This window comes from Equus quagga, chromosome 14 (genome assembly GCF_021613505.1).
Source record: "Equus quagga isolate Etosha38 chromosome 14, UCLA_HA_Equagga_1.0, whole genome shotgun sequence".
Lineage (NCBI taxonomy): Eukaryota > Metazoa > Chordata > Mammalia > Perissodactyla > Equidae > Equus > Equus quagga.
The window spans coordinates 20,301,101-20,327,951 of NC_060280.1; the positions used below are offsets into that span (position 1 = coordinate 20,301,101).

General features: G+C 41.7%; 1 protein-coding gene across 16 annotated transcripts in view; it reads left to right on the forward strand.

The window, feature by feature from the left end:
* Nucleotides 1–13,052: 13,052 nt before the first annotated feature.
* Nucleotides 13,053–26,851, forward strand: part of STK33 (serine/threonine kinase 33) — a 129,805-nt gene continuing 116,006 nt past the window's right edge. For 2 of the 16 annotated variants that reach the window (XM_046638544.1, XM_046638549.1), the window contains exon 1: nt 15,435–15,735. Coding sequence is in view for 8 of the 16 variants with exons in the window: in XM_046638550.1 (XP_046494506.1) it covers nt 15,908–15,944; nt 20,287–20,364 (115 nt within the window). In the remaining 8 variants the exon portion in view is untranslated. The other 14 variants (XM_046638541.1, XM_046638550.1, XM_046638551.1 and 11 more) reach the window with 14 other exon arrangements.

Consider the following 26,851-nt stretch of genomic DNA (forward strand, 5'->3'; position numbering starts at 1 on the left):
CCTGTTCTTCAAACTACAGGCAGCAAGTCTGAGGCAGGGTTGGGGAAAAAGCATGAATGTCCACCACTTCTAGCCACTAAACACTTCAAGAATGTCCTTTCTGTATTGATATTCCCCAGTCACCCAGCCTTAGCTCTCCTTGCTGCCCACTCTACACCAGTGGTTTCTAGCAGCATAGGGGTTGAGGACATTGTAATGAATAGTTGTCATTCATGTTGACTGCATACAATCTGAGCCCTTTCCTATTTTGGGGGAATTCCTCACCTCAGGGTGGGAGGTAGAGCTCACTCCTCACTTCTAAATATATTTAGAAGCTAAATATATTAAAATCTTGATTTCCCAGCATCCCTTGTAACCAGGGTGCAGGTCTAGTGGTAGTAATTAGGAAAAAAAGCCAGGACCACAGAGACTTCTCTGGTGACAGTGTTGGTTGCAGCAAGGTGGGGTTTCCATGGCAGCAGTGGCAACAGAACAAGTTGAAGCACCTGGTGCTCATTGATGACAGCGATTGTTTCTTCAGTAGACCAGTTAGCTCTTAGCTTAATTCTCTGGCCTTCCCAACAATGCTGTGAACTACCTAAAAAAAGTATTTTGATTAACTCATTTTCGGCTTAAATTAGTCAGAAATGGCTGCTTTTACTTGCAACTAAACACCCTAACTGATGCAGAAATCTTGGATAATCTGATAATGTCATGGACCCGCTCTTCGAGCTCCAGACTCACATGTCCTGTGGCCTATTGGACACCTCCACTTGGGTGTCCCAGCGTCACCTGACACACTAGCCATCCCTCTCATTCTTAACATACTCCTCCTTCATATTCCTTATCTGAGAAGCCAGGGACATGGGAAGGAAATGAGGGCGGGTGGTGTCTGAGAAACCAAGGAAGTTTGGGTTTCAAGGAAAGATGATCATCACTTTTAGTGCTTAAGATGAGACCTGAAAATCCTATCTGGCCCACCATCCCTTCCCAGCCTGGCCCAGGTACCTGAAACCTTTCCCATGCCTGCTCTGAGCTTTTTCGCTGTGTTTTGTCCTTACTAATCTTATTAGTATTCTCCTTCTCTAGGTCCCAGGGACATACACCTCTCTACTTACCACTCCTCAGGTTCCATGGCAAGCAGCTAAGCGAGCCTGCTCCGCAGAGCAAGCCCTGCCCTGGACCTCCTCTTCCTACACAGTATCCAGGGCCTGATAACAATAAGTCCTAAAAAAATTAAAATAAACAATGGCAAAACCTAAATAAATATCTAAGTAAATGCCCATAAACGATACCATTTTGTTAATTATGATTAACAAATTAACCCATTAATTGTTAATTTTGTACCAATTTCACAAAGATTTTATTACACTTGAAAACAATTCATGTTTTTCACTTCACAGGAAATTCTACATACACAAGAGGATTGCTGAGAAACCCCAGCCAATTGTAAATTAAATGAATTACTCCTAACCAAATAATTTAAAAAGCAAAATTATAAAAACAGTTTCAAAATTTTGCAGTAAAAACTAGATTTACTACAGGCTGTAGGTGCATTTTAATGTTTGAGGTGTGTTGTAGGGCCTCCTAGAATAAGAATGCCTGGACTCTGGGGCGAACCCTCATCCGTGGGCCCTGGAGCTCTGGGGATGAAGACCTTGTCCTGTAGACATCAACCCCTGAAGGCCTTGCATAAGATATGTTTTCGAAACTGAGAGGGTGTAACCAGCCCCTTGAGGCCACTTTCCAACCATGGCAGAAACTGCTAATTGTTGCCAGTATCCATTTTCTCCTTAATATTAGTAATAACCCCTCCTTACCACCCCAGCCTCCTCTACAGCTAGATGTTGTGAATAAGTTCTAGCCAATTGATTATGAGAGGTGGTGATGTATATAACTTCCAGGACATAGGTTTTAAATGAAATTGCTTGTCCTCTACTTCCTCTCTCTCTCCCCTTCCTCCAAGACAGGAATGCAGATAAGCTACTGGTCACCCACTTCAGTCCTGCAGATGAAGGTGACATCCTAGAGAATGGTGAAACAAGAAGTTAGGAAGGACCTAGGTTCTTTGATAATCTCACGGAGCAGAGCCATCTGCCTACCTTGAACTGCTGGCTTACCTCTTGGACTATTACCTGAGAAAGAAACACATTTCTGTTTTTTTAAACCCCCTTATTTTGGGGTCTTTTTTGTTACAGCAGCTGAGCCTATACTCTAATATACCCAAAACAGAGCTTTATTTGCCCACTGGGCTGAGAGGATATTAAGCTTCCCAGAATTTGCAGCATCCCTGGCCCCCAGCTCTGCAAGCTCAGCATTCATGGAGAAAAGAAGGATCTCTCCAGGCTTGGAAACACGAACACCACAGCCTCAGCCTTGCCCCAGCCTAAGGACCAAGGCCTGTGCTGGTGGCAGCAGTTGTCCTTACCCAGGGCTCTGCTCCCTGTTTGTTTCAGGGAGTCCCAGTTGTGGTGTGGCCCACTGATAATGTCACTTCATGGCAAAGGCTGTGCCAGGGCAGTGCCTCTGTGACATTTCAAGTTTATTAATTAGCTTAATGAAGCATTCATCCTTTCTTTCCTATACGAAATGTATCTCTGGGTAACCAAATAAAAGATGAGGGGAAGTGTCTCTTTCAGAAGTATTCCAGATAATAATTGAAGGGTTGATAGATTGGAATATCACCACTTTTCAACCTCTAATGAATTAATGGATCTAGGCAATGATCATCCATGGCTGCCCATATCACAAAAAGAGAGATATCTAGGCATTACATGTCTCGTGTTTGAAGAATACAACGTCACCTGTGAAGCATTTCCAAGCAAATAGAATCTGAATCTAATCAAGCATCTAGATCTAACTACCAATTTACAGATGTAGCTCCCAATTGACAGGCAATGCAAAGAATAGAGGAACACCTTCAATGACATCACAAAGACACAATCAGCAAAATCCAGTCTGTGAGAACCCAGAGGACAAACGACCTGGTTCTTCAACAAATATATTGCAAGGGGAAAGAAAGTGAGGTGGAGAGGAAACCCAGAGAGTAAACAGATTTGAAAAAAGCATATAAACCAATTGCAAACTATGGAATTTATTTGCATCCTGGTTTAAACAAGCTGAAAATATCATGAAACAATTGGGAAAAGCTGAACGCTAACAGGATATTTGAGGATATTAAGAATTTACTATTTTTTATGTTATGTTATTTTTAAATTTAATATTATTATTATTTTTTTAAAGATTTTATTTTTTCCTTTTTCTCCCCAAAGCCCCCCCGGTACATAGTTGTGTATTCTTCGTTGTGGGTTCTTCTAGTTGTGGCATGTGGGGCGCTGCCTCAGCGTGGTCTGATGAGCAGTGCCATGTCCGCCCCCAGGATTCGAACCAACGAAGCACTGGGCCGCCTGCAGCGGAGCGCGTGAACTTAACCACTCGGCCACGGGGCCAGCCCCAAATTTAATGTTATTTTTAAGGTTTGATCAAGATTTGTAATAGTAAAATATTAGAAACAAGGAGGGGCTGGCCCCGTGGCTGAGAGGGTAAGTCCGCCTGCTCCGCTGCAGGCGGCCCAGTGTTTCGTTGGTTCAAATCCTGGGCACGGACATGGCACTGCTCATCAAACCACGCTGAGGCAGCGTCCCACATGCCACAACTAGAAGGACCCACAACGAAGAATATACAACTATGTACCAGGGGGCTTTGGGGAGAAAAAGGAAAAAATAAAATCTTTAAAAAAAAAAAAGAAACAAGGAAAAGCCTATAGAAGATGGTTAAATAATTAATAGAATATAATATTAAACGATATTTATGGAGACTAGAGGGCATACTTTGAATGAGAGAAAGACTCTCAAGCCTTTGAATTAAGGATCCAACAGAATAATGAGATGCATAAGGGAGAAGAAAATCCTAAAGTCCTTCTTCTGACTTGAGAAACCTCTCAAGTATTTCATAAAGCAGAGACATCAGTTTGAACAATTAGCAAAAGAGGAATAAATTATTAAGACAAGCAGACTTGCAGATTAGATTACATTTTATAGAATATAATAACACTTTGAAGCAGAGGCCTCTTAAAAGACGCTTTTGTGTGGCTAACATTTCCAAGGCTCACCGAACAATCCTGCTTTGTTTTCTGTTATAAATTTTCATGCGGTCTCCACCCTGGACAGGAGGGTAAGATTGTCTAGTCGTTAGTGGTAGTTAGACTGGGCTGATCTTCACTAGCAATTAGAATGGCCTACATGTTCAAGACTGAGCAGTGAGATTCTATCAGTTAACTTTATGATAAAATTTCCTGCCTAAGAAACTTTAAGTGTATTATATAGAAAAATAAAAAAGAACAACTAAATAAAATGCCTCATCTGTAATTGGATACCAGATCAATAAACAAACAAACCAGTTGTAAAGGACATTGTTTGGACAAGTGGGGAAATTTGAATATGGGCTGGAGCCTGGCTGAGCTTGTATTCATATTAATTTTCCTGAGGGTGATAATATGAACTGTGGTTATGGAGGAGAATGGTCTTGTTCTTAGGTGATACTTGCTAAAGTATTTAGGAATGAAGGGTCATGATGCCAGCGACTAACTCTCAAGGGTTCAGAGAAACTGTATATTAAATTATTAGACAGAAGTAAAGCAAACGTGGCAAAAAGTTAACAACTGGTAGATCTGATGAAGGTATGTGAGTATTTATTGCGCTGTTCTTGAGGGGAGAAGGGTAAATAATTCTAACAAATGGAATATGAGGCATGCAATGTTTGCATCTAGAATAGCAACATGGAAAATATTTATGAGATAATGCTAAATTTAAAAAGCAGAGCTCAGAATCATATGTAAAACAAAAGAAAAAAGACACAAATACAAATATATTAAAATGTTGCCAGTAGTTATATTAGGCTGGTAGCATTATGGGTAATATTGCTGTCTTTTCTCCAAACTTTGTGTTAAAAGGTTATACTACTTTTATACTTATGAAATACTTTATAATATATACACACACACACACACACACATATTTAGCTTTTATCATGGTATATTTCAAATATCATCCTTTATGTCTTAGCTCAAACTGCCTCTTCAGAGAGCTTTTTCTAGCCACCCAATCTAAAGTGGATCCCAGGCACTCTCTCTCACAATCTTGTTTTATTGTCATCATAGCACTTACTAGTATGTGTATTTATCTTTTTCCTCTACGGGTTTTCTTGCTCATTGTTTGGGTCACCCATCGTAGAGTGTAAGCTTCTTGAGAGCAGAAATCTTGTCCAGACCCTAGAACAGTACCTGTAGATGCTCAAGAAATACTTGTTGAATGAATGAATGAGCTCAGGGCTTTGTCATCCAACCTCCCATTTTACTGGGGACTCTGAAGTCTTGAAAAGGGGAAGAACTTGTCCAAGGTTCCTCATGAGTTAGTGGTGATGTCACAACTAGAGCTCCGGGATTGTGACTCAAGTGTCTATAGGCTCTTCTTTCAAAATGTTTAAGGCTGAAATAGCTTCCGGGCACCAGACCAGAAGCAGAAGCAAAGAGATCCACGGTTCATTCCCCTTGTTGCAGTGTGCCGGAAGCCCTATAGGTGGCGCCAGCGGCGCTCATTTGGCTCTGGGGAAAGTCAGGAAAGAGTGGCAGGGGCTAACTAGGGAGACGTTTTGGGGAGGAGCGGGAGACGGTTTGCACAGTCTTAAATTGACTCTCCACCAACTGCTCGTTAGTTGTGAGGGAGAAAAAATATACAGTAATTACACAGTGGAGAAATCAGACAACACCTTGACTGTGTGATCAAAATAACATCACGAATGAGGGACAGATGGACGTACTGTGCGTCCAGAAATGATACCCTGAGAGGGACGCAACATCACCTATCTGGTGTTGCGGCCTAGAATGCATAATCTGAATCTAATCATGGAGAAACATTAGACGAATCAAAAACGAGAAATGTTATATTAAGGTCAGGGGATAGGGGACTGGAGTTTGAAAAAATGTCCATGTCACTAATGACAAAAGCTGTGCAAGTGTTCCAGATTAAAAGAGTGTTAAGGGACGTGACAATACCTGAGACTAGATGGGGTGCTGTAGTGGAGGGGGAAAATGCTGTAAAGGGCATAATTGGATCAGCTGACAAAATGGAATAGGAACAGTAGATTACATTATTGCATCAATGTTAAATACATTACGGCTGACAACTGTACTGGGCTTATGTAATAGAATATCCTTATTTTTAGGGAATACACACTGGAGTATTTAGGAGCAAAAGGCAATAGTGTTTGTCACTGACCCTCAAATGGCGCTGAAAAACACTACATATATATTTTTTCTAATTTAAATATATAAAATATATTTACATATAAAATTATATATTTTATACAAAAACTGTATATATGTATACGTATATTCAGATATAAATAAAGTAAATGGGGTAAAATGTTAATCGGTGAATTTAGGTAAAGGGTATATGAGTATTCTTTTTACTATTTTTTGTAACTTTTCTGTAAGTTTGAAATTACTTCCAAATAAAAATTTAAGAAGGAGGAACGAATTAAAGGATGGCAGTTGCAGTCACCTCCTCTGTCCACCCCTCTTTCTGTTGCGCAGCAATTCAGAGCTGGTGTCCTGCCTTACTGGGCATGTCTTCTGCTGTCCCCTTTGCTTCAGTCATTTCTCTGTTCCCATCCAAGTACTAAGGCCCGACTCTGCTTGGTTTCCAGCATCAGGCACTTCAGTGTGGTGTGGCGGTAGACCAGTCATTTCTCTCCTGAAAGGATGACTGTATTTGGCTTCTGGCCTCTGAGGTGAAGGCCTAAGCTGGAGGGGTGGGACTGTTGTCGTCCGTGGCTGGAAAATGCTGCTGAAGCCTCTGTAAGAGGATGTAGAGAGGAGGAGAGGGCTCTGAGTCCAGTCTCCACCCCGAATCCGGCCCCCGGGAACTGAGGGTATCTGTAGGGTCAGCTTGTTGGAAGCAGTCAGGCTCAGGCTAGTTTCCCCAGCCATTTCTAAAGAGGCATCTGGTATCTGAGGGGCCCGGACTGTGGCAAGAACCTGGCAGTATGGTGACAGGAAGGCCTTGGCTACCCTTTACGTCTGCCTACAGTCTCTTGGAAGTGACTCAATTCATCTTCTGTCCTAAGTCTGGCATGCTGGACGCCCCTGTATCCTCAGGAGTCCTTCCAATAATCCAATGATTTACTTTTTTTTTCTGGCCAATCAACATTTTATTTTTCCAGTCAACACCTGCACAGGTGTTACTGTCCACTTCCTGACCCTGTCAAGTGTCCCACTACACTCGGAGCACCCATGGCCCAGACGAGCAGGTCTCCTTTCCCTAGGGTAGTTAGAAAGCCCCTCAACCAACAAGATAGAGCTCCTGCTCACTCACGCAGTGCTGGTGCGTGGGCTGTGGGATCCCTGCTCTCCTCCTGTATCACAAAAGGCTGAACCAGAGCAGGGGTGCAGTGGAGGCTACAATGGGCTACAGTGACCTAAGTTATTTAATAATCAGCAAAATTGCATGTCAGGTGATAGGGAGGTGGAATGTTTGCTTCAGGTCTGACCCTGCACTTCTTCCTGGGACGACTTCTGGTGGTGTTTCCCCTGGCTCCATACCCTTCATATGTGGATAGTATCACCCCTCCATCCCCACGCTGGAGCCTGGCTGAGCCTGCCCCTCACCCAGCCCTCCTGCTCCTCCTCTGAGAGAGAGGTTGATCTCTGCAGCCAGCGGGGGAAAAGTGAGGGTCTGGACTAAGGCTCCAGCCCCCTTTGCTCACCTTGTAAGCCGAGCAGAAAGAGATTACACCCTCTTATCTGAGCCCAGTAAATAAAATTCTGGAAGGTGAAATCCCTAGACACAGCCAAAAAGTGTTTGGTTGAAACAATCAAACTTCCAAATGAATGGCATTTTCATCACTAAAACATAGCAAGACTGATTATTCGCTTTAGTTACTCTTTTGGCCAACTTTGCATCAGGGAGCCTTGAAGATTGTTGAGGTAATGGCTGACTTGCACTCCCAGCATGTCACAGGTAAGGGAGGCAGCGATGCCTGATGGTTAGGAGCACAGACTCTGGACCAGAACAGCCTGGACGGGACTCTCCTGTACTAACTGTGTGGTCTTGGACAAGTTGCTCGGGCACACTATACTTCTGTTTCTTTGTCTGTAAAATGGGGATAATAAAGTGCCTACCTCCTGGAGTTGTTGTGAAGATTGAATCAATTAAAATCCATGAAGCATTTGGGACAGTGCTTGGCACAGAGTTGGTGATATTAGGTGAGTTAGTATTACCTGTATTTTATTAAAACTAAGGCACATAGATGCTGACATTTTCTCAGTCCTTCAGGAAGATGTCAGCAGAAGATCTTTAACACAACACATTCGGATTGCTACCTGGCTGAAAGTAAGAGTAATATGTAATCAATTATAAGATGCAAGGCAATTTCAAAGAAGTTAAAAAAGTTTTAAAAAATGTGGGTTTTGAGGGCCAGCCCGGTGGCACAGTGGTTGTTTGCACGTTCCACTTGGGTGGCCCGGGGTTCACTGGTTCGGATCCCAGGTGCGGACATGGCACCGCTTGGCAAGCCATGCTGTGGTAGGCATCCCACATATAAAGTGGAGGAAGATGGGCATGGATGTTAGCTCAGGGCCAGTCTTCCTCAGCAAAAAGAGGAGGATTGGAAGTAGTTAGCTCAGGGCTAATCTTCCTCAAAAAGAAAAGGGTTTTAGAATCCATGAATTACAAAGTATTATTTAGTGGTGTTTATTTTTTTATTGAGATATGATTCATGTACCATAAAATTCACCCTTTTAAAGTGTACTATTCAGTCGTTTTTAGTATATTCACAAGGTTGTGTAACCATCACCACTGTCTAATTTTAGGACATTTTCATCACCCCAAAAAGAAACTCTGTAGGCAGTCTCTCCCCATTTTCCCCTCTTCCTAGTCCCTGAAAACCACTAATCTACTTTCTCTCTATACAGATTTGCCTATTCTGAACGTTTCACATGAGTGGAATCATATGATATATGGTCTTTTGTGTTTGGCTTCTTTGACTTAGCTAATGTTTTCAAGGTTCATCCACGTTGTGGCACGTGTCAGTACTTCATTCCTTTTTATAGCCAAATAAAGTTCCATTGTATGGAGATACCATCCTTTGTTCATCCATTCGTCCTTTGATGGCCATTTGGGTTGTTTCCTTTTATTGGCTATTATGAATAATACTGCTATGAACATTCATGTGTAAGTGTTTGTGCGGACATATATCTTCAGTTCTCTTGGGTATATACCCAGAAGTGGTCATCTGATAACTCTATGTTTAATAGTTTGATGAACTGCCAGACTTTTCTAAAGCAGCTATCCCATTTCGTATTCCCATCAGCAATGTATGAAAGTTCCAATTTTTTCCACATCATCACTAGCACTTGTTATTGTCCGTCTTTTTGATTATAGCCATCCTAGCAGATGTGGAGTGATGCCCCATTATGGTTTTGATTTGCATTTCCCTGTTGTCAGATGATGTCGAGCATCTTTTCATGTGCTTATTGGCTATTTGTATATCTTTGGGAAAATGTCTATTCAAATTCTTAGCCCATTTTTACATTGGATTATTTGTCTTTTTACCAATGAGTTGTATGAGTTTTTAATGTATTTAGACACTAAACCCTCATCAGATATAAGACTTTCAAATATTTTCTCCCATTTTATGTTTTCTTTTTTCCCCCTTTTTTTTGGTGAGGAAGATTGGCCTTGAGCTAACGTCTGTTGCCAATATTCCTCTTTTTTTTGTAATTCTCCCCAAAGCACAAATACATAGTTGTATATCCTAGTTGTGAGTCATTCTAGTTCTTCTATGTGGGATGCTGCCACAGCATGGCTTGATGAGTGCTGTGTAGGTTCATGCCCAGGATCTGAACTGGCGAACCCCAGGCCACTGAAGCAGAGCATGCAAACTTAACTGTAATGCCACCAGGCCAGCCCCTTCATTTTCTTGATAGTGTGCTTTGAAGTACAAAAGTTTTAATTTTGATGAAGTCCAATTTATCTATTTTTTCTTTGGTTGCTTTTGCTTTAGATGCTATACTAAGAAACCATTGTCTAACATCAGCTCATGAGAATTTATAACTATATTTCTTCTAAGAGTTTTATAGTTTTAGCTCTTCTGTCTAGGTCTTTGATCCATTTTGAGTTAAGTTATATATGGTGTGAGGTCCAAATTCATTCCCCTGCAAGTGGATATCCCCTTTTCCCAGCACTACTTGTTGAAAAGATTATTCTTTCCCCCATTGAGTTGTCTTGACACCCTTGTCAATTAACCCATGATGCATGGGTTTATTTCTGGATTCTCATTTCCATTCCATTGATCTATATGTCTATCTTATGTCAGTATGACAGTCTTAATTACTGCAGCTTTGTAGTGAATTTTGAAATCAGGAAGTGTGGGGCCTCCAACTTTGTTCTTCCTTTTAAGATTGTTTTGCCTGCTCTGGGTTTCTTGCATTTCCATATGAATTTTAGTATCAGATAGTCAATTTCTGTAAAAAAGGCAGCTGACATTTTGATAAGGATTGCACTGAAGGATTGATAAGGATTGTAGATCAATTTGGGGAGTATTGCCATCTTAACAATATCAAGGCTTCCAATCCATTAACCATTAACTTGGTTTTGGTGTGCACTAACCTGAACTCTAACTAGTTTTATCTGACAAGGAGGTTGGGTCAGACATCCACAGTTGATCAGACAAACGGACTTAATTGCCAAATGTTTGTTATATTTTGAGCTATGGGGATAAAGTATGGTTCTACTTTTGTCAAGGCAGGAGAAGAGAAAAATGGAAAGACTTGCATAAATTTGTAGAGCCTACCAGTAATCAAAGACATCTCATTAGGAAAAAGTTACATTTGCATTATACACTTTTCAAAGATGTGTCCCCATTTAAGAAATCTTAATATAACACATAATGATCTAAACATCTCTGAATTTATCTCATAGAACAGAAAAATTATGGAGTGGTTTTTTTGTGATGTAGAGTCTCTTAAAAATCTTTTGAGCAACAGAGATAAATTTAATTAATGCGTGAATCAATTGAACTGAAGTCCATCCCTACCCCCAAACTTTGGTATTTTTACCAACAGGGTCAACAAACCCTGGAACAAACCATATTAACTGTGCCTATGTTTTGTTATAGTGACAAACTTCAATTCTGATCTCTCTTCCTTAAATGTCAAGCAATTTGAGACCGCGTTGTAACAACGATGTTACCATAGTGTTTAAGTAAACAGCATATAGCGCTGGATGCCAGTGGAGAAGTTAATAATTACGGGAATAGAATGAGAGCAGATTGTTGGGCAGTAATGACCCCTGAAATAGACTGAGTGCCCTTGGCAGTGTCAAGAGCTGTCCATGCTAGTGGTCATGGTGTTGCAATCCATTATCTCACTGAGAACTGATGACTTCAGCTATGGTAACTAGCCACAATATTTAATGTAGCTGCCTTGGGTCACTTGAAAACGTCAAACTCTTTTTGTCTAAGGCATTTACATCAAGGGTTCCCCAAGAAAACCCAGTACCTTTATGTACACATTTTAGGGAGCTCTGTTTTACTTCCTTGTGTCATTTCTCTGATTCCTCTCTATAAATGTTAGTGACATTGGCACACTAGAAATGAATATTTGTCTATTTGTCAATCGATCTACCCACCTATTTATGTATCCATCTATATTTCACCATGTTCTACAAAGCCTCTCTTCCTTCCTTCTTTCCTCTCTCCCTTCCTTCCTTCCATTCATTCTTTCATTCACCAATGCCATGATTTTTACTAAATAGCTACTAAGTACCAGGCACTGTCCCAGGCTCTGGGAATAAGCAATTAACAAAGAGGCTGGGTCCCTACTGCCTTGGAGCTTAACTTTGGGTGAGGGAAGAAAGAAAACAAATAAGATTGCTTTAGATGGTGTTAAGTGCTCTAAGAAAACCAAGTAGGGTAAGGTGATGGACTTTGGGGTGAGACTACTTTAGATAGACAGGATCAGGGAAAGCTTCTCTGAGGAGGTGACAAGTGCGCTGAGATCTGAAGGGTGAAAAGGCTATAGGCAGAAGAAATAGAAGTGCAAAATATTTGAAGCAGTTTAAAATAATATGGTCATTACAATAAAAAAATACCAAAAGATGAAAGTAGAAATGAAGGAAAATGGAAGACAGAGAACAGGAAAAAGTTGTAATGCTGATCTGTAAGCTGTAGAGTTTGACAGAGTTATTAAAGTTGAGCTGCAAATTTGGTTCCTATCTTCCTGGAAGCCAAGGTGAAGAGGGAAATGTGATCAATTTCATGGTTTGCTTTCTCCATAAGGAAAAGGGATGTCAGTTTTTCTCTAAGGGGAAAAAGATTTTTTTCTAGCACTCAGGCTTGAAATACATTTCTTCCATGGGTCTTCCTATAAGGGGCATAGAGTGATTGTCCTAGTGTGGGAGGCCCCTCCCCGCACAGATGTCCACGTCCCCATCCCTGGAACCTGTGAATATATTAGTTTATATGCAGCAGGCACTTTGCAGATGTGATTAAGGAGCTTGAGGTGGGTGATTAGCCTGTATTTTCTGGGTGGGCCCAATCTAATCACACGGGTCCTTTTTAAAAGCAGTGGACCTTTCCCAGCGAGAATCAGAGGGAGATGTGACCTCAAAAGCACGGTCAGAAAGATGCAACGTTGCTGCTTTTGATGATGGAGGAAAAGGGCCATGAGCCAAGGAATGCAGGCAGCCTTTCGAAGCTGGAAAAGGCAAGGAAACAGATTCTCCCCTAGAGCCTCGGTGGGGAACAAACCCCTGCCGACTCTGACTTCAGTGCAGTGAGACTCGTGCCAGGCTTCTGACCTGTGCAACTGCAAGGTAATGAATTGTACTGTGGAAGTCACCGAGTTTGTGGTGTTTTGTTAGGACAGCCCTATAAAACCAATGTAATTAGATTCATTCTGGTTGCGACAACAGAAACTCAGCCACTTGAACTAGCTTAAGCAGAAGAAGGCACTTAATTATAAAGATCTGAAATGTTACATGAAATTCAAAGGCAGGAATGCAGCTCATTTCAGAAGATACTACGATCAGAGATGGAAAGCCATCAGAACCCTTTTGGTCTGTTTGCTCTTCTCTTTGTGAATCTTTTTCATCCTTCCTGTTCTTTTCACATTCTCCCTGCAGCCTGGTTTTCTGCATTTCTCCAGGTCACATGGTAGGAAAGCATGTCTGTGGACAGCTCCTAATTTTCTGTGTTATGATATGTTTCTATGTTAGCTACCTAGAGAAAAACTGAAATCTCTCAGTCTTAATTCCACATTCCGGGGAGAGGGCTATGATTGGCCTGGCTGGAGTCAGGTACCTACCATTGGCATCATCGGCTGTAGCCAGGCGACCTAGTTACCTTTTTTGAGGATCCAGGACTAGTTTCCAGAAAAAGACATCTGACTATACTGCTGTTTTTAAAATGCAACTTGCAACTCATCTAGGGGTCAAGAAACCATTTAAAAAGTGGAAACCAGCATTAAAAAAGAGATAAAAGTATCAGGGTGCATAGCATGTGGTATGAGTAATATTTTATAAAGCTGTGTCAGTTGTTAAATGTACAGGTACATGTGTACTGGGTCATAATGTAAAATATATTGGTAGACTATAGTCCAAAAAGTTTGAAAAACCCTGGGCTGGGCAATCTGATAGGAATCTGCGACAGAGATGTAATAAACATCATGCTTAAAATAATACCTCTAGTAAATGCAGAGGTGTCATGAGTATTTTTTTTTAAACATAATCTCTTAATATAAGCAGATGGCATAAGGGTATAAAGTAAGACTCGGTATAGGCAATTTTGCAAGAGTGAAGACAAAGTGGTACAAACACGTAGCTTTTTGATGGTGTGGCTTAATTCAGCGTAAAACATAGATCAGTGGTTCCCAGCCTGGCTTTTTCAAACTCACTTGAAGAGCTTTTAAAAATGGTTTCATGGGATCTATTTAATCAGAATTCTTGGAAGAGTAATCTGTGAATCTGTATTTAAACACAAAATACAGCAAAACAAATGGAACTCCCCAGATGTCTCTGATATGTACCCAGGTTTGGGACTGACTGACCCTGAGACTATATAGAGGAGGGGTCATCGCATGTCTTTCCAATAATTCTCCATAAGTGCAGTTTCTCTCAACCCAGCTCTTCATAGGTATCAGGAAGTGGACAAGTTCAAAGTTATTTCTTGGTAAAGATCGGGAGTGTAAGGCTTCATAGCTGCTGATTAAAGGCAGATCCACGCACTTCACAGCTCAACGAAGCAAATGGTAGAGTTTATCTTCTTTTGTTGGACATCGGTGGTGCTAACATTCATGCTTGGATGGGGGCAGGGTTGGGGGAGGGGCAGAGAGACAATTTCTGTAGACCATTCCAGACCCTGGTTAAACAACAGTTTTGTATTTCTCCAAAACAAAGTCTGGCCAAGACCCCAATGTTCTACAGTACAGGACGTGGTGGGGATTATTTTTGCTTGGAAAATGTGCAAATTTTGAAGTTACCAGTTGCCCACCATGGCCATTTTGAGTTTTCTGATGAAACTGACAGGATGAACCAGTTGCTAAATGTACCCTTACCTCTAAGCAACAAAATGAATCGATCTGCTGTCCCAAGTTATTGGCTCTCAATCAAATTTTAGAGGACATCTGCCTCAAATAATTAGGCTAGTATTAGGATTGTTGAATTTCTTCCCCACAGCTGCTAGAGAGCAGGACCCATGTCCGCAGATGCCATTCCTAGTTCAGGTCAAGAAAATCATTAGCATACAGCTGGAGCCTGTGTTTAAGCCTCTGTTGCAGGGGGCATGCATTCAGATGGTTCCACAGTGATTTGTGGCTAAAACATATTTCTGGGAATTGTCATTTGGTGTGTGTCAGGAGCCTTCTCAACCCCTCTGTGGGATAAACCTCCTCCACCCCGGGCCTCCCCTCGGCACTGATATCCGGTTTATTTTTCCCTCTTTTTAGGCCAGCTCTGCACCCACTGCATTGCAAGGTTTGCAGCCCCCAGCTCCAACTGGCTGGACCACGAGGCCTCGGGCCCTGAGTGAGAGTGTTGGCCTGCACATCAGCTCAGTACCGTGATATCACTGGGAGGAAGTGTTAATTTCGTGTAACGTGTGGCTGCTTTTCTGTCCCCGAAACAGGACTCTCAGGTCCGTCCCTAACAGGAGCTGCTCGCGGGGACACCTCCGAGCGCACCCGAGGCGCGCGGGCGCCTCCTCGCCAGCGCCGGCGCGGGGAGAAGGGGCTTCGCGGCAGCCGGCGCGCTTTGTCCCCGCGCGGCCCCCGTCCACCTCCCCGCGGCTGCTCCGCTGGCCGAAAAGTTTCTCCAGGTGTGGAGTTCCGGGCTGGGCGACCGTCAGCGCGAAGAGGGGGCGCCGGTCGGAGGCCAGCCTGCTAGCCGGCCGGCGTGAGTGGCCACCGGCGTCGGCGCGCAGGGCTGGCCCCACGGGAGGGGGCGGGCGGCCCGGGCGGAGCGGGACCCGGCCGTTGCTATGGCAACGCGCCGGCAAACTGGCCACTGGGCCTCCGGCTGCCAGTCGGCGGGCGGCCCCCGCCATCCTCTCCTAGTGTCTCCGGGGCCAGCCGTTGGGACCCCATTTGCCCCGGGTCTGGTGTTTGGGGTGGTTCCTGGCTGCCCGGTTCGTCTCCACTTTCTCACCTCCACCCCATCTTGGGACCGGAACCTTTATGAAAGTTTAAAGCGAACTTACTATAGGGTAAGTGTGATTTGGGAAAAGTAACGCATCCTTAAATGTTTTGAAGTTGCGTGTTTTTTTCCTTTTCTCTCTTTTTTAATCTCCTAGAGCCTGGGACCTGGTGGGACTACATTATATGGTAGCTCTTTGTTACAGCACTTAATATAGTCCCTTGAACAGACGAGGAGATGGTATGCACGAGAGCAGCTCCTTACTGACTACGTGGACAGGTAACGTAAGCCCTCTACTTCAGTTTCCTCATCTGTAAATGCAGATTATAGTTTCTCACAAAGTTGTGGGCTTCAAGGAGCGTGTATAGGAAACTGCTTTGTGAAGAGTAAACTTAAAGCGCTTGAGAATTCGTTGTAAGGGCTATTTGCATGCTGCAAGTCGTTTGACACCCCTCGTCCCACATCACCAGCTAAGGCCACCTTCTCTTTTGTGTGACCACCAAATAAGTCCGATATTCAACCAGAAAATAGGGTGGTCATGCCTTGGAGGCGGGTCCTGTGAATGCAAAGAAACAGCGACAAATTTTGAACCTAAACTTTCTCTCCTTGTTTTATACACTTCCAGGTCCATGGCTTCAAATTACAACCCCTGCGTGGATGTCTCACACATTTAAATTTCTCGCTCACGTAAATCTCTAGTGTTCCGTCTCAGTGAGTCATACCATCGTCCACCTAGTTTGAAGCCAGAAATCTTGGGTTCATCCTTGACACCTGCCCTTCCTTTTCCTTCCATATCCAAATCATCATCAAAGTCTGTTCATTTTATCTTCAAACCAACCTCAAACCCATCTACTTATTTCTGTTTCTACCGCTGTCACCCTAGACCAAGCTACCATCATCTCTACGCGGTCTCCTGTAGTGGACTCCTGACTGGTCTAATGGTACTCACCCTGTCCTTTCAATATTCCCATCCGTTCTTTGCAGCAGGAGTAATCTTTTATAAGCTGAAGTTTGGTTATGATCCCCCCCTTCCCCCAACCCCCGTGCTTAAACTCCATCATGACTTCTCATTGCTCTTGGGATAAAGATACAGCTCTTTAATGTGGCCTACAAACTGAGCGACCATATACTTTGTCATTCAGACCAAGAGACTTTTGAGAATAAAAGACAGTGCTATTATTTACACTGGGACAGTCCCCCAGGGAAACTGGGTCAAATGATTCCTCCACCTGTGAGGCCCTGTGGCCTCTGCCTCTTCTCCAGCCTTATCTTACACTAGGCTCCCTGGTTCTCTGCGTTCAGGTTACACTGGCTCTTTTGCAGTCCTTTGTCACCAGCTTATTTCCTACTCCAGGGCTTTTGCACATACTCTTCTCTCTGCCAGGTCTGCCCTTCCCTCTTCTCTCTAGTCTAGTTAACTCTTGCTCCTCCTTCACATCTCAGAGCATGTGTTCCCTCAGGAAAACTGCCTCTGACCGCTCTGTTAGGACAAACCTCCCTAGGGCATTGGCTCTTCTGATACGCTTCTCTCTTCTTAGTAGCGCTTTTTTAGTCACAATTGTAGTTACACAATTGTAGTCACAATTGCGGTTTTGTCTATGTGTCTGGCACAGAATGTAGTTAATAAATGCTTGAATGTTTGAATTATAAGCGTTTTCCCATGTCATTAAACAGTCTCTGAAAATAGCACATACTGGTTAAGAGCACAGACTCCAGAGTCAGACGGACACTTAGATTTGAATTTCAGCTCCACCACAATTCCTCATCTGAAGCCCGTGGGGCTGGTTGTGTTTTAAACTTCAGAATTTTTCAAATTATAAAAAAATAACATAGTGTATATTCTGTGTCACTTCTAGTGGGGTCTGGGGCAGCACCCCGTAATCAGACACATTAATTTTTCTTTAGTAAGATGACTTCACTGTAAGTGGGATAAAGACTATACATAGTTTCACATCAGTTCAGATCAGGTTTTGCCAACAGATGAGTTTGCCACAAATTTATGAGAACAGTTGGTTTTCAGAGCTTTTTGGATTTTAGAATTTCAGATAAGTGCATGGGAGTCCATCCCAGTGTAACCTGAGCCAATTGCTTAACTTCTCTGGGCCTCAGTTTCCTCAGTGTTAAAACAGAGATGTTACTGGACCTACCGCATTGGTTGTATTTGTGGTGGTGTCGTGAGGAGTAAATGACATGTGTTAACGCCTTAGAACAATGAATGGTCCTTCATGCCAGAGAAGAGTCGGCTATTATTACGTCATTTTTATTGGCTCCATAATAATCCACATTATGGATGAACCATAATTTATTTGCAATTTACTTACTGTTGGATATTTATTTTTCAAGTACAAAAAAGTAGAGATGAATGTCTTTATACTTAAATCTGTCAACCAGATTTTTGATTACTGAAGATCAATTCCTGAAAGCAAAATTACAGAATCAAAGGGCAGGGTCATTGCGAATGCTCTTGAAACATTGCCACCTTGTCCTTCAGAAAGATGATACCAATTTACCCTCCCACCATCAGTTTTATGATACCTGTGTTAGCATTGTTATTAAAAAAAAAATCTTTGTTGATTTTACAGATAAAAATAGTACCTCCTTTTTTAAATTCACATCTTTCATTATTAATGTGTTTAAGCATTAAAAAGTCGTATTGTTAGCTATTAGATAATTCTTTTCTATGAATTGCCTGCACGAGCTCTTTGATGGTTTTTATATTGGAGTCCCAGTTTCTGCTTATCATTTGTTTAATTGTTTGATTTCTCTCTCCCCCAGCCCAGGCAGGAGCCCATATGCTGGGCTTTGGCTGGAATTGGTTGGTAAGGTGTCCCCGGAGCCTGGGGCGAGTTGTTACTTGCCTGCTGGCTACACAACAAGGTAGAAAGCTGTGTTTCAGAGGCTGGGTCTTGGGGAAAGTCTGAAATCAAGACTAGGCTGGCTGTTGGTTTGAATCTTCAGTCTAGCAGGGCTTGGAAGAAAGAGTACATCCAGGTAGGGGGCGAAGGACCAGGCCAGAAGAGAGAGGCAGAGTGATCCTGACAGCTGGGAGAGAGAAGCTGTAATCTCTCTTTTTGTAGGGACCTGGCAATTTCTTGTATGGGTGAGGACGGGAATGCTGGGGGCACTGTCTTGGCCGGACACTGATTTGTGTGAACTCTTGATAGAGTAGGGATGTTACCTTTCCTTGTCATATGGGGCATTTGCCCCACGATTACCTTTTCATTTAATTTGTGATGGCTTTTGATTTATAGAAATTTGAACAGTTTTATATTGCCTTTTGTGTTTTACCCAAATCTTTCCTTTTTTGATACATTGCTTTTATGCTTAGGAAGTCATTTCCATGCGGAGACCAAATAACGATCTACATTTTCTTTGAAAATGTTATTTTGTGATGTCAGCAAAGCAAGGAAGAGTTAATGAACGTAAGTAAAAGAAAGTTGAGTAGTGTGATTTCCAACAAAACATAAAAGATGATGATAGAAAAGCTGATAGTCGTGTCATCTTCACGTCTCCTTGAGGACAGAAGAAAAGAGCTTACGCTGCTGTCAGGGGGATCGAGGAAGACATTTTCTGACGGTGTCTGTCACACCTTGTGGACTTGTAGAATCTTATACCCAGAGACTTTTAGAAGTGTCCTGAAAGTGGAGGTATGATCTCTGAAGATACTTTCTACTTCTTTGTTCAGCCGACGATCCTCTGTAGTATTTCAAGCACCCACAGTTGTTAGATACTGAGAAATAATTTCCCTGTTTTAAAAGAGGCTTAAAAAAAGGAAAATGTAATGTAGAATTAGTTGCTGACCTGCTTGGCATTGGTAAATCAGTACGCTTTCAAACGTGCTTCAGGAAGAATTTCCCTTCCTGCTGAGCTCTGATATGGATCAGTGAGATGAATTATGTTTTGCTTGGATCTGTCTTAGGGTTCAAGAATGTGAAGAGTGGACAACTTATTGTTAAACTGTATTAATATATCTTTTCTTAGTTTAGTAACTAAAATAAACCTCAGGGTACATGAGAAACTAATCACCTCACAAATTCCTGTGGTTTTATTGACGTGAAGTTTTATTTCAGAAAGGTTTATAACGTGAGGGGCAGGAACTTTTATAACTGATCAGAATATCCTTTCTACTTATTATGGGCTAATTATCTTTATTAATAACCATTAACTTGTCAGTTTGAATGTCAGTGGGGATGTGGTATTACGTATGAGGAATAAAGCAAGAAAACACAACTTTCTATTGATGAAGAGAGAAATCAACTTTCTATTGATTTAGAAATATTGTTAGCGTTTGCCTTATTTTTTGATCAAAATTATTTAGTAAACATTATTAACTATAATAAACATTTATTCAACAAATATTTATTGGGTGCCTGTGATGTTCCAGGCACGGTTCTAGAATGTTGTGTTATGTTTTCACTTTTACATTGTATGTGTACAAAATATGCTTGTGATTCAGTATTCTTAACGTGAGCTGTGTTTATTTGGAAAAACTGTTCATTTAGAGTCACACGTATTCATTCAAGGAATCCAAGAAAAGCCTTATAGAAAATGTTCATCCAGTCTCTAAGGTTGAGATGCTGGTAATTGAAAGTTCTACCCTGTTACTTTGTCGTTATCACAGTGGAATGCTCATCCGCGGTGACGTGCTTGCTGGGAGAGAATCCATTACCATTTCCCAAAGGCTGCGTCGGAGGCTCAGGTTCTAACACTGGAATTCTTTCAAGTCTGTCTGCTGTTGGCAGATCTAACGTAAAGGCTCTTATATCTGCTCTGGGGAGCTCAGCCTCCAACCAGCTAAGATACTGGGAAGAAAGCAAATATTTATCCTTGGACATTTTTCATGGAAATCAAATTAATTTTTCCTCTCGATTTTCTTTATGTTGGTATTCAGTTTATGGCAGTAAAATTCAGTACTTTTCATATTTGTTATTATGAATGTAAATGCCAATGTCCAGCAGTGATTTTCAAGTTAATGTAATTGGTTTCCTGTCGTCTCTCTTTGATGGTACGTATGTTATGATGTGTACATTTAGCTTCTTTTTATAGTTCCACCTCACAATTTTTTTTGAGATGTAATTAGCGTACCATAAAATTCACCCTTTTAAAGTATCCAGTTAAGTTTTTAATATGTCACAAGGTTTTGCAACCGTCACCACTAATCCCAGAATGTTTCATCACCCCAAAGAAGAAAGCCCACATCCATTAGCAGTCACTTCCTGTTTTCCCCTCTCCCGCCCTTGGCAAACACTAACCCACTTTCTCATTCTGTGGATTTGCCTGCATGGACGTTTCAGGTAAATAGAATCATAAAATATGGAGCCTTTTGCATGTGGCTTCTTTCACTTAGCATGTTTTCCAGAATCATTTCTGCTGTAGTATGTATCAGTACTTCATTCCTTTTTATGATCAAGTGAAATTCCGTTGTGTGGAGATATGGTATTTTGTTTATCCATTCATCAATAGATACCGGTTTGGGTTCTTTCCGTTTTTTGGCTGTTATGAGTACTGCTGCTGTGAATATTTGTGTACAGTTTTTGAGCGGATGTATGTTTTCATTTCTGTTGAGTATGTACCTGGGAGTGGAATCGCTGGTCATATAGTAACTCCATGTTTAACATTTTGAAGATTGCTGAACTCTTTTCCAAAGTGGCTGCACCATTTTACATTTCCACCATCAATGTATGAGGGTTCCCATTTCTCCACATCATCAGCAGCACTTGTTTATTGTCTTTCTTTTTGATTATAGCCATTCTAGTAGGTGTAAAGTTGTACCTCATTATAGTTTTGATTTGCATTTTCTTGATGAATAATGATGTTGGACATCTTTTCATGTGTTTATTGGACATTTGTATACCTCCTTGGGAGAAATATCTATTTAAATCTTTTGTTTAGTTTTTATTTGGATTGTCTTTTTAAAGATTTTATTTTTTCCTTTTTCTCCCCAAAGTCCCCCGGTACATAGTTGTATATTCTTAGTTGTGGGTCCTTTTAGTTGTGGCATGTGGGATGCCACCTCAGTGTGGTTTGATGAGCAATGCCATGTCTGCGCCCAGGATTTGAACTGAGGAAACACTGGGCCGCCTGCATGCGAACTTAACCACTCGGCCACGGGGCCAGCCCCCTGGATTGTCTTTTTATTGTTGAATTATAAGAGTTCTCTGTATATTCTGGATACTAGACCCTTATCAGATATATGATTTGCAAATATTTTCTCCTATTCTGTAGCTTGTCTTTTTATTTTCTTGATAGTTTCCTTTGAGGAACGAAAGTTTTTGATTTTGTGAAGTCCAATATATCTATTTTTTCATTGGCTTCCTGGCTTTAGATGTCATATCTAAAAAACTATTGCTAATTCAAGGTCACAAAGATTTCCCCATATGTTTTCTTCAAAGAATTTTGCACTGTTAGCTCTTTCATTTAGGTTTTTGATCCTTTTTTTATTTTTATTTTTGCTGAGGAAGATTCACCCTGAGCTAACAGCTGTGGCAACCTTCCTCTGTTTTTCAGTATGTGGGCTCCCAGCACAGCCTGGCTGCTAACAGAGTGGTATAGGTCCATGCCTGGGAAGTGAACCTGGGCTGCCGAAGCAGAGCACCCTGAATTTAACCACTAGGCACCGAGTCTGGCCCAGATCCATTTTGAGTTAATTTTTGTATATGTATGAGGTAGGGATCCAAATTCATTCTTTTGCATGTGGATATCCAGTTGTCACAGCACCATTTGTTGTACGCTTCACTTTATTTGTTTGAGTTAACTTGTAAGTCATGTTTTGGGGAAATAAAATTTAGCTGATTCCTTTTCACTTCAATTAGATGCCACCATCTTACACAGAGGACATTTCAGGCAAAGGAGCCTCTGTACTGCTAGCTAGGGCTTTGGTTCCATATTTCTATGTAGGCTTATAACTTAGTGAGTGGGCTTGTAGGGGATGTAAGCTTCGGGGCTGCTTCCCCCTCCAGTCTAGCTTAAGGCCTCTAGGTGGACTCGTGTGGCTGCCTCCTCGCCATGTTTTCTCTGAATCATAGCCCGAGTCTCACTGGACCTTCTGGGAAGAGTAAAAGAGGAGTTCTTCCTTCCGAGCTGGAGAAGGCCTCAAATTTTCTCTCTAGCCTCATGGGAGGGACAGGAAGAGCCATATGAACCTTTCCACAGAGAACAGGGGAGGTCCTCTAGGGAAGACAGAGCTTTTCACCTTTTTTCCTTCCTGTCGAAAGCTCCTTCCTCTGGAATCGTGACCGAATCACGCCTTGGCTGGCTTCAGACTTCCCTTTCCTTGGCATGGAGTGGTAGCGAAGGCAGCCTTGTGTCCCTCCCAGAGGTTCGAGTGTGCAGCGTAGGCAAGCTTAGGGGTCACGCACACCTGAATTCCCATTTTATTTCTGTGTCTCTATCTTTGGTTTCTTTATCTATAAAATGGAGTTTCTAATCCCAACTTCCCAGGATTATCATGAAAAACAAATCAAATATCATATGTAAAGTGCCTAACAAATTTGTAGCCCCTCCATAAATACTAGTTTCCTTTCTTTCTTTTCCAAATTTTCTGAGAAATTTGTACAAATACAGTTTTTTAAAAAACTCCGTAGAATCTTAGAGTTGGAAGGGACCTTCATACTCATGACCATAACACTTTGCTGAATCTGTCAAAGCTCTTTTCATGTTTATTCACATGATTTATTCAACTGGTTTTTACTGATCACTTACTGTTTTCAGGCACTGTTCTCTCCATGTCTGCCGTAAGTCATTAGAGGGGAGATGACAGACATACATGACACAAAGCCGGGCACACGGTTGTCACTTTGCTTATCCTCACTTTTCTCATTTGATTCACTCACTCACTAAATTATGAGCCAGACACTGTCTAGGATCTTGAAATACAAAGATACAGTCTCTGAGAGCTCAGTCTGCTGTGGAGGGAAGCAAACCAGGAAATTACAGTGTCCTGTGGGAGGGTGCTGTAAGAGACTCCTAGACTGGTGCTGTGGGAGCTGGAGGAAAGCACTCTTGAGTCTGCTTGGGGACGTCAGGGGAGGATGAGCGAAAAGGGAGAGGAATCTGAGGCAGAGCGGACAAGGCCCAAAGGCCTGGAGGTGGGAAAGAGTACAGGTTGTTAAGGAAGGTGATATCCAGGAGAATGATCACAGACAGTGACTGGACAGGCCAGCAGGGCCCAGGTTACAAAGAGCCTATGGTTCTGGGCTGAGATTTGAGGTCAGTTTTGATGGAGAAGACAGAAGCACAGTTTGTAGTTAAGAATTAAGATTTCTTTTGATGTTATTCTTATTCCCAGCCTAGCTTTAAAAACTCCTTTTCTTTGTCTTTAGCATTTTCCCCAAGAATCTGCTATTTTGGGCTTTTGCCTTCCTGATTCTCTTCTTGTAGCATCCTGCCCACTTTAATGTCATCCTGGGTTACTTGCCTGTCTCCTTTGGCATTATGACCTTATAGCTTATGGAGAGCTCCCTGTCTTTCTTTCCCTTTCAAGCTTGGTACTTTCTCTGGAAAGGTCAGTCTTCTATTTGCCCCAGGGCTTAGTAACAGGAAAGACTCATTGTCAGGTCCAGGTCAGTTGAGACCTAGTGGAGAGAGAGCTCTTAGAGAAGGGCCAGGTATAGGGGGAAGGCCCCTGAAGGAGAGGTGCTGTCTTCTTGTGCTTCTGACGTTGGCATAGGCATAGCCTCTCTTCTGGCATTCTCCCATAGTCGCTCACTGAGGGCTCTGCTCCTGGGCTGTGTCTCTCAGGTCTCTCTTGCTTTGCCTTATTCAGAGTAACTGAGGGGTTGAGGGGTGGCCTGGCAGCTCAGGAGTCTTAGTCTTGTTGAGGGCGTCCACCCTCCATGTTCCCAGTCATTTATCCCCTCAAGACACAGTCTACCTGGCCCTCCAGATGTGAAAGAACGTGTCTGAATTTCCAGAGGTCACTTACATGGGCCTTAGTTCTGAGATCCTCCCTACATTATGAATTATTGAAGGAACTGGCCTTGAAAAGAAGATTGATTAGGGGTGGGAAGGGTGGGTATGAGAGCTGTTTTCAAATATTTGAAGGGTTGTTCAAGTATAGTAGACAAGAGGCCGGATTTTGGTATTGATATTTGGTCCTGCCTTTTACTAGCTTTGTTTTTTATCCATCTAAATTCCTTTCAGCCTGAAATAATTCTGTGATTCAATAAATCTATCAGGCAGTGACTATACCAATTAAATCTAGATTCTTGAGGCAGATTGAGTGGCAGCATTTTAGCTTTTTGAGCTCAGTCACTAGTGAATTGAAATAGTAATAGCTGTATTTATTATACTCAGAATTGAGTGAGTTATTAATAAGCCATTTCTTAGTCCCATATTATCTGTTTTACAGACTAATTTTTTCCAATAGGATTTCCTTAATTGTATCAAATGTTTCATTCCTAGAATGCTTAACATGTCTGATTGGTATAATCTCCAGGGAAACTAAGCAGTCTTAATTACATCTAGTATTTTGATTTCATTTGATTCTTTAGATGAGATTAAAAGTAATTTATTTTAAAGGCTGTGACTACTCTCTTTATACGTATGCTTATTGCAAATTTAGAAAGTTTTGGTCATATTACATAGACTAGCAATAGTGTGGTTAACTTCTTTTAACACGAATAGCTGGATGATACTATCTATCTTTTTACTACCCTCCCCCCGTTTTTCTAATCACCGTCTTTGGATAGCATTCGTTATATTTTCTGTTTATCTGGCCTTTTCTATAGTACATGTCAAGACTTGCTCCCTTTGGAAGCAAGATTGCTTCCAAAGAAGCAGAGGATTCTTTGGTTTGACTTTTCCCCAAATATCTGTTTCCTAGTGAGTAAATTTTGTTAATAATTTGTGGAGTATGACTTTTAGTTCTAGATACCATTTTTCGGTAGAGATATTGGCAAATTGAATTCCACCTGGAGGAGGGTGAAGGGCCTGGGATGGTGAAGGGTCTTTAAATGATATGAAAGACAGTTGAGGGTATTGGGGATGTAGAAAATATGGCTGACCTCTAGGAAATATGACCAAGGGGACACACGCTCATTTTCTTCAGTAGGCATATCTGTAAGAAGGACAGACTAAGTATGACCTGTAGGACGATTTATAGGGAGATAATTTTGGCTCAATATGAGGAGAAACATTCTGTCATTGGTGTCCAATGGAATGAGCTTCTTGGGGAAAGTAAAGAGCGTGCTCTCCGTCATTGGATACTAGTTTTTTTTTTTTTGGTAAACATTCTTTTTTTTTTCTTTTAAAGATTGGCACCTAGGCTAACATCTGTTGCCAATCTTTTTTCTTCTTCTTCTCCCCAAAGCCCCCCCAGTACATAGTTGTGTATTGTAGCTGTAGATCCTTCTGGCTGTGCCACGTGGGACGCTGCCTCAGCATGGCTTGCTGAGAGGTGCCATGTCCCCACCCAGGATCTGGACTGGCGAAACCCTGGGCCACCGAAGTGGAGCACACGAATGTAACCATTCAGCCACAGGGCCAGCCCCTGGAAAACTTTTGACATTGTCCATGTCAGCATCCATCAGATCTTCTGTGAAAGAAATTCCATGCTGTATCAGATGTCCTTTCCAATTCCTGAATTCTGTGGTTGTCTCTCCACTCCTGATACTATGATGTGGTGACTTCTCCATTCTAGGTTTTGCTTTAGTGATTTATTTGATTGATTTTATATTCCTGAACATACCATAGCCAAAAAGGCTGTGACATAGTGGATTAAAGGTGCCTGACTTTAAATTGTTTTTGTAGATGATTCACAAAGTGGCTATATACCACATGCACATATACGCATACCCGTACATCTGTTTTGTATAATTGACTTACTATATTTTCATAATCTTGTCCTCTGTTCCCATTCTTATAAAATTATAAAGCTATATGCTATAGAGACCTCTGAGTCTCTGAAGAAAATGTTTTTTGTTTTGAACACTTATTTTTCAAATTGTTTTAAAAAAATATATAGTTCTGTTAAGTCTGCAAAATATTGCCAAAAAAGAGCCTTTGTGGAAGTAGGAATTAAAAGCTGGTGATTTTGTTGTAAGATTATTTGAGAAAGATCTATAAATAAAATAATATGGACATTCGATTAGTGTTATATATTTAAGAATAGGAAGTGGGCGCATGATAGTCACTTTGGAAAATTGTGTTTTCAGACTCGCTTACTAATTGGCTTGTTGAGTGCGGTG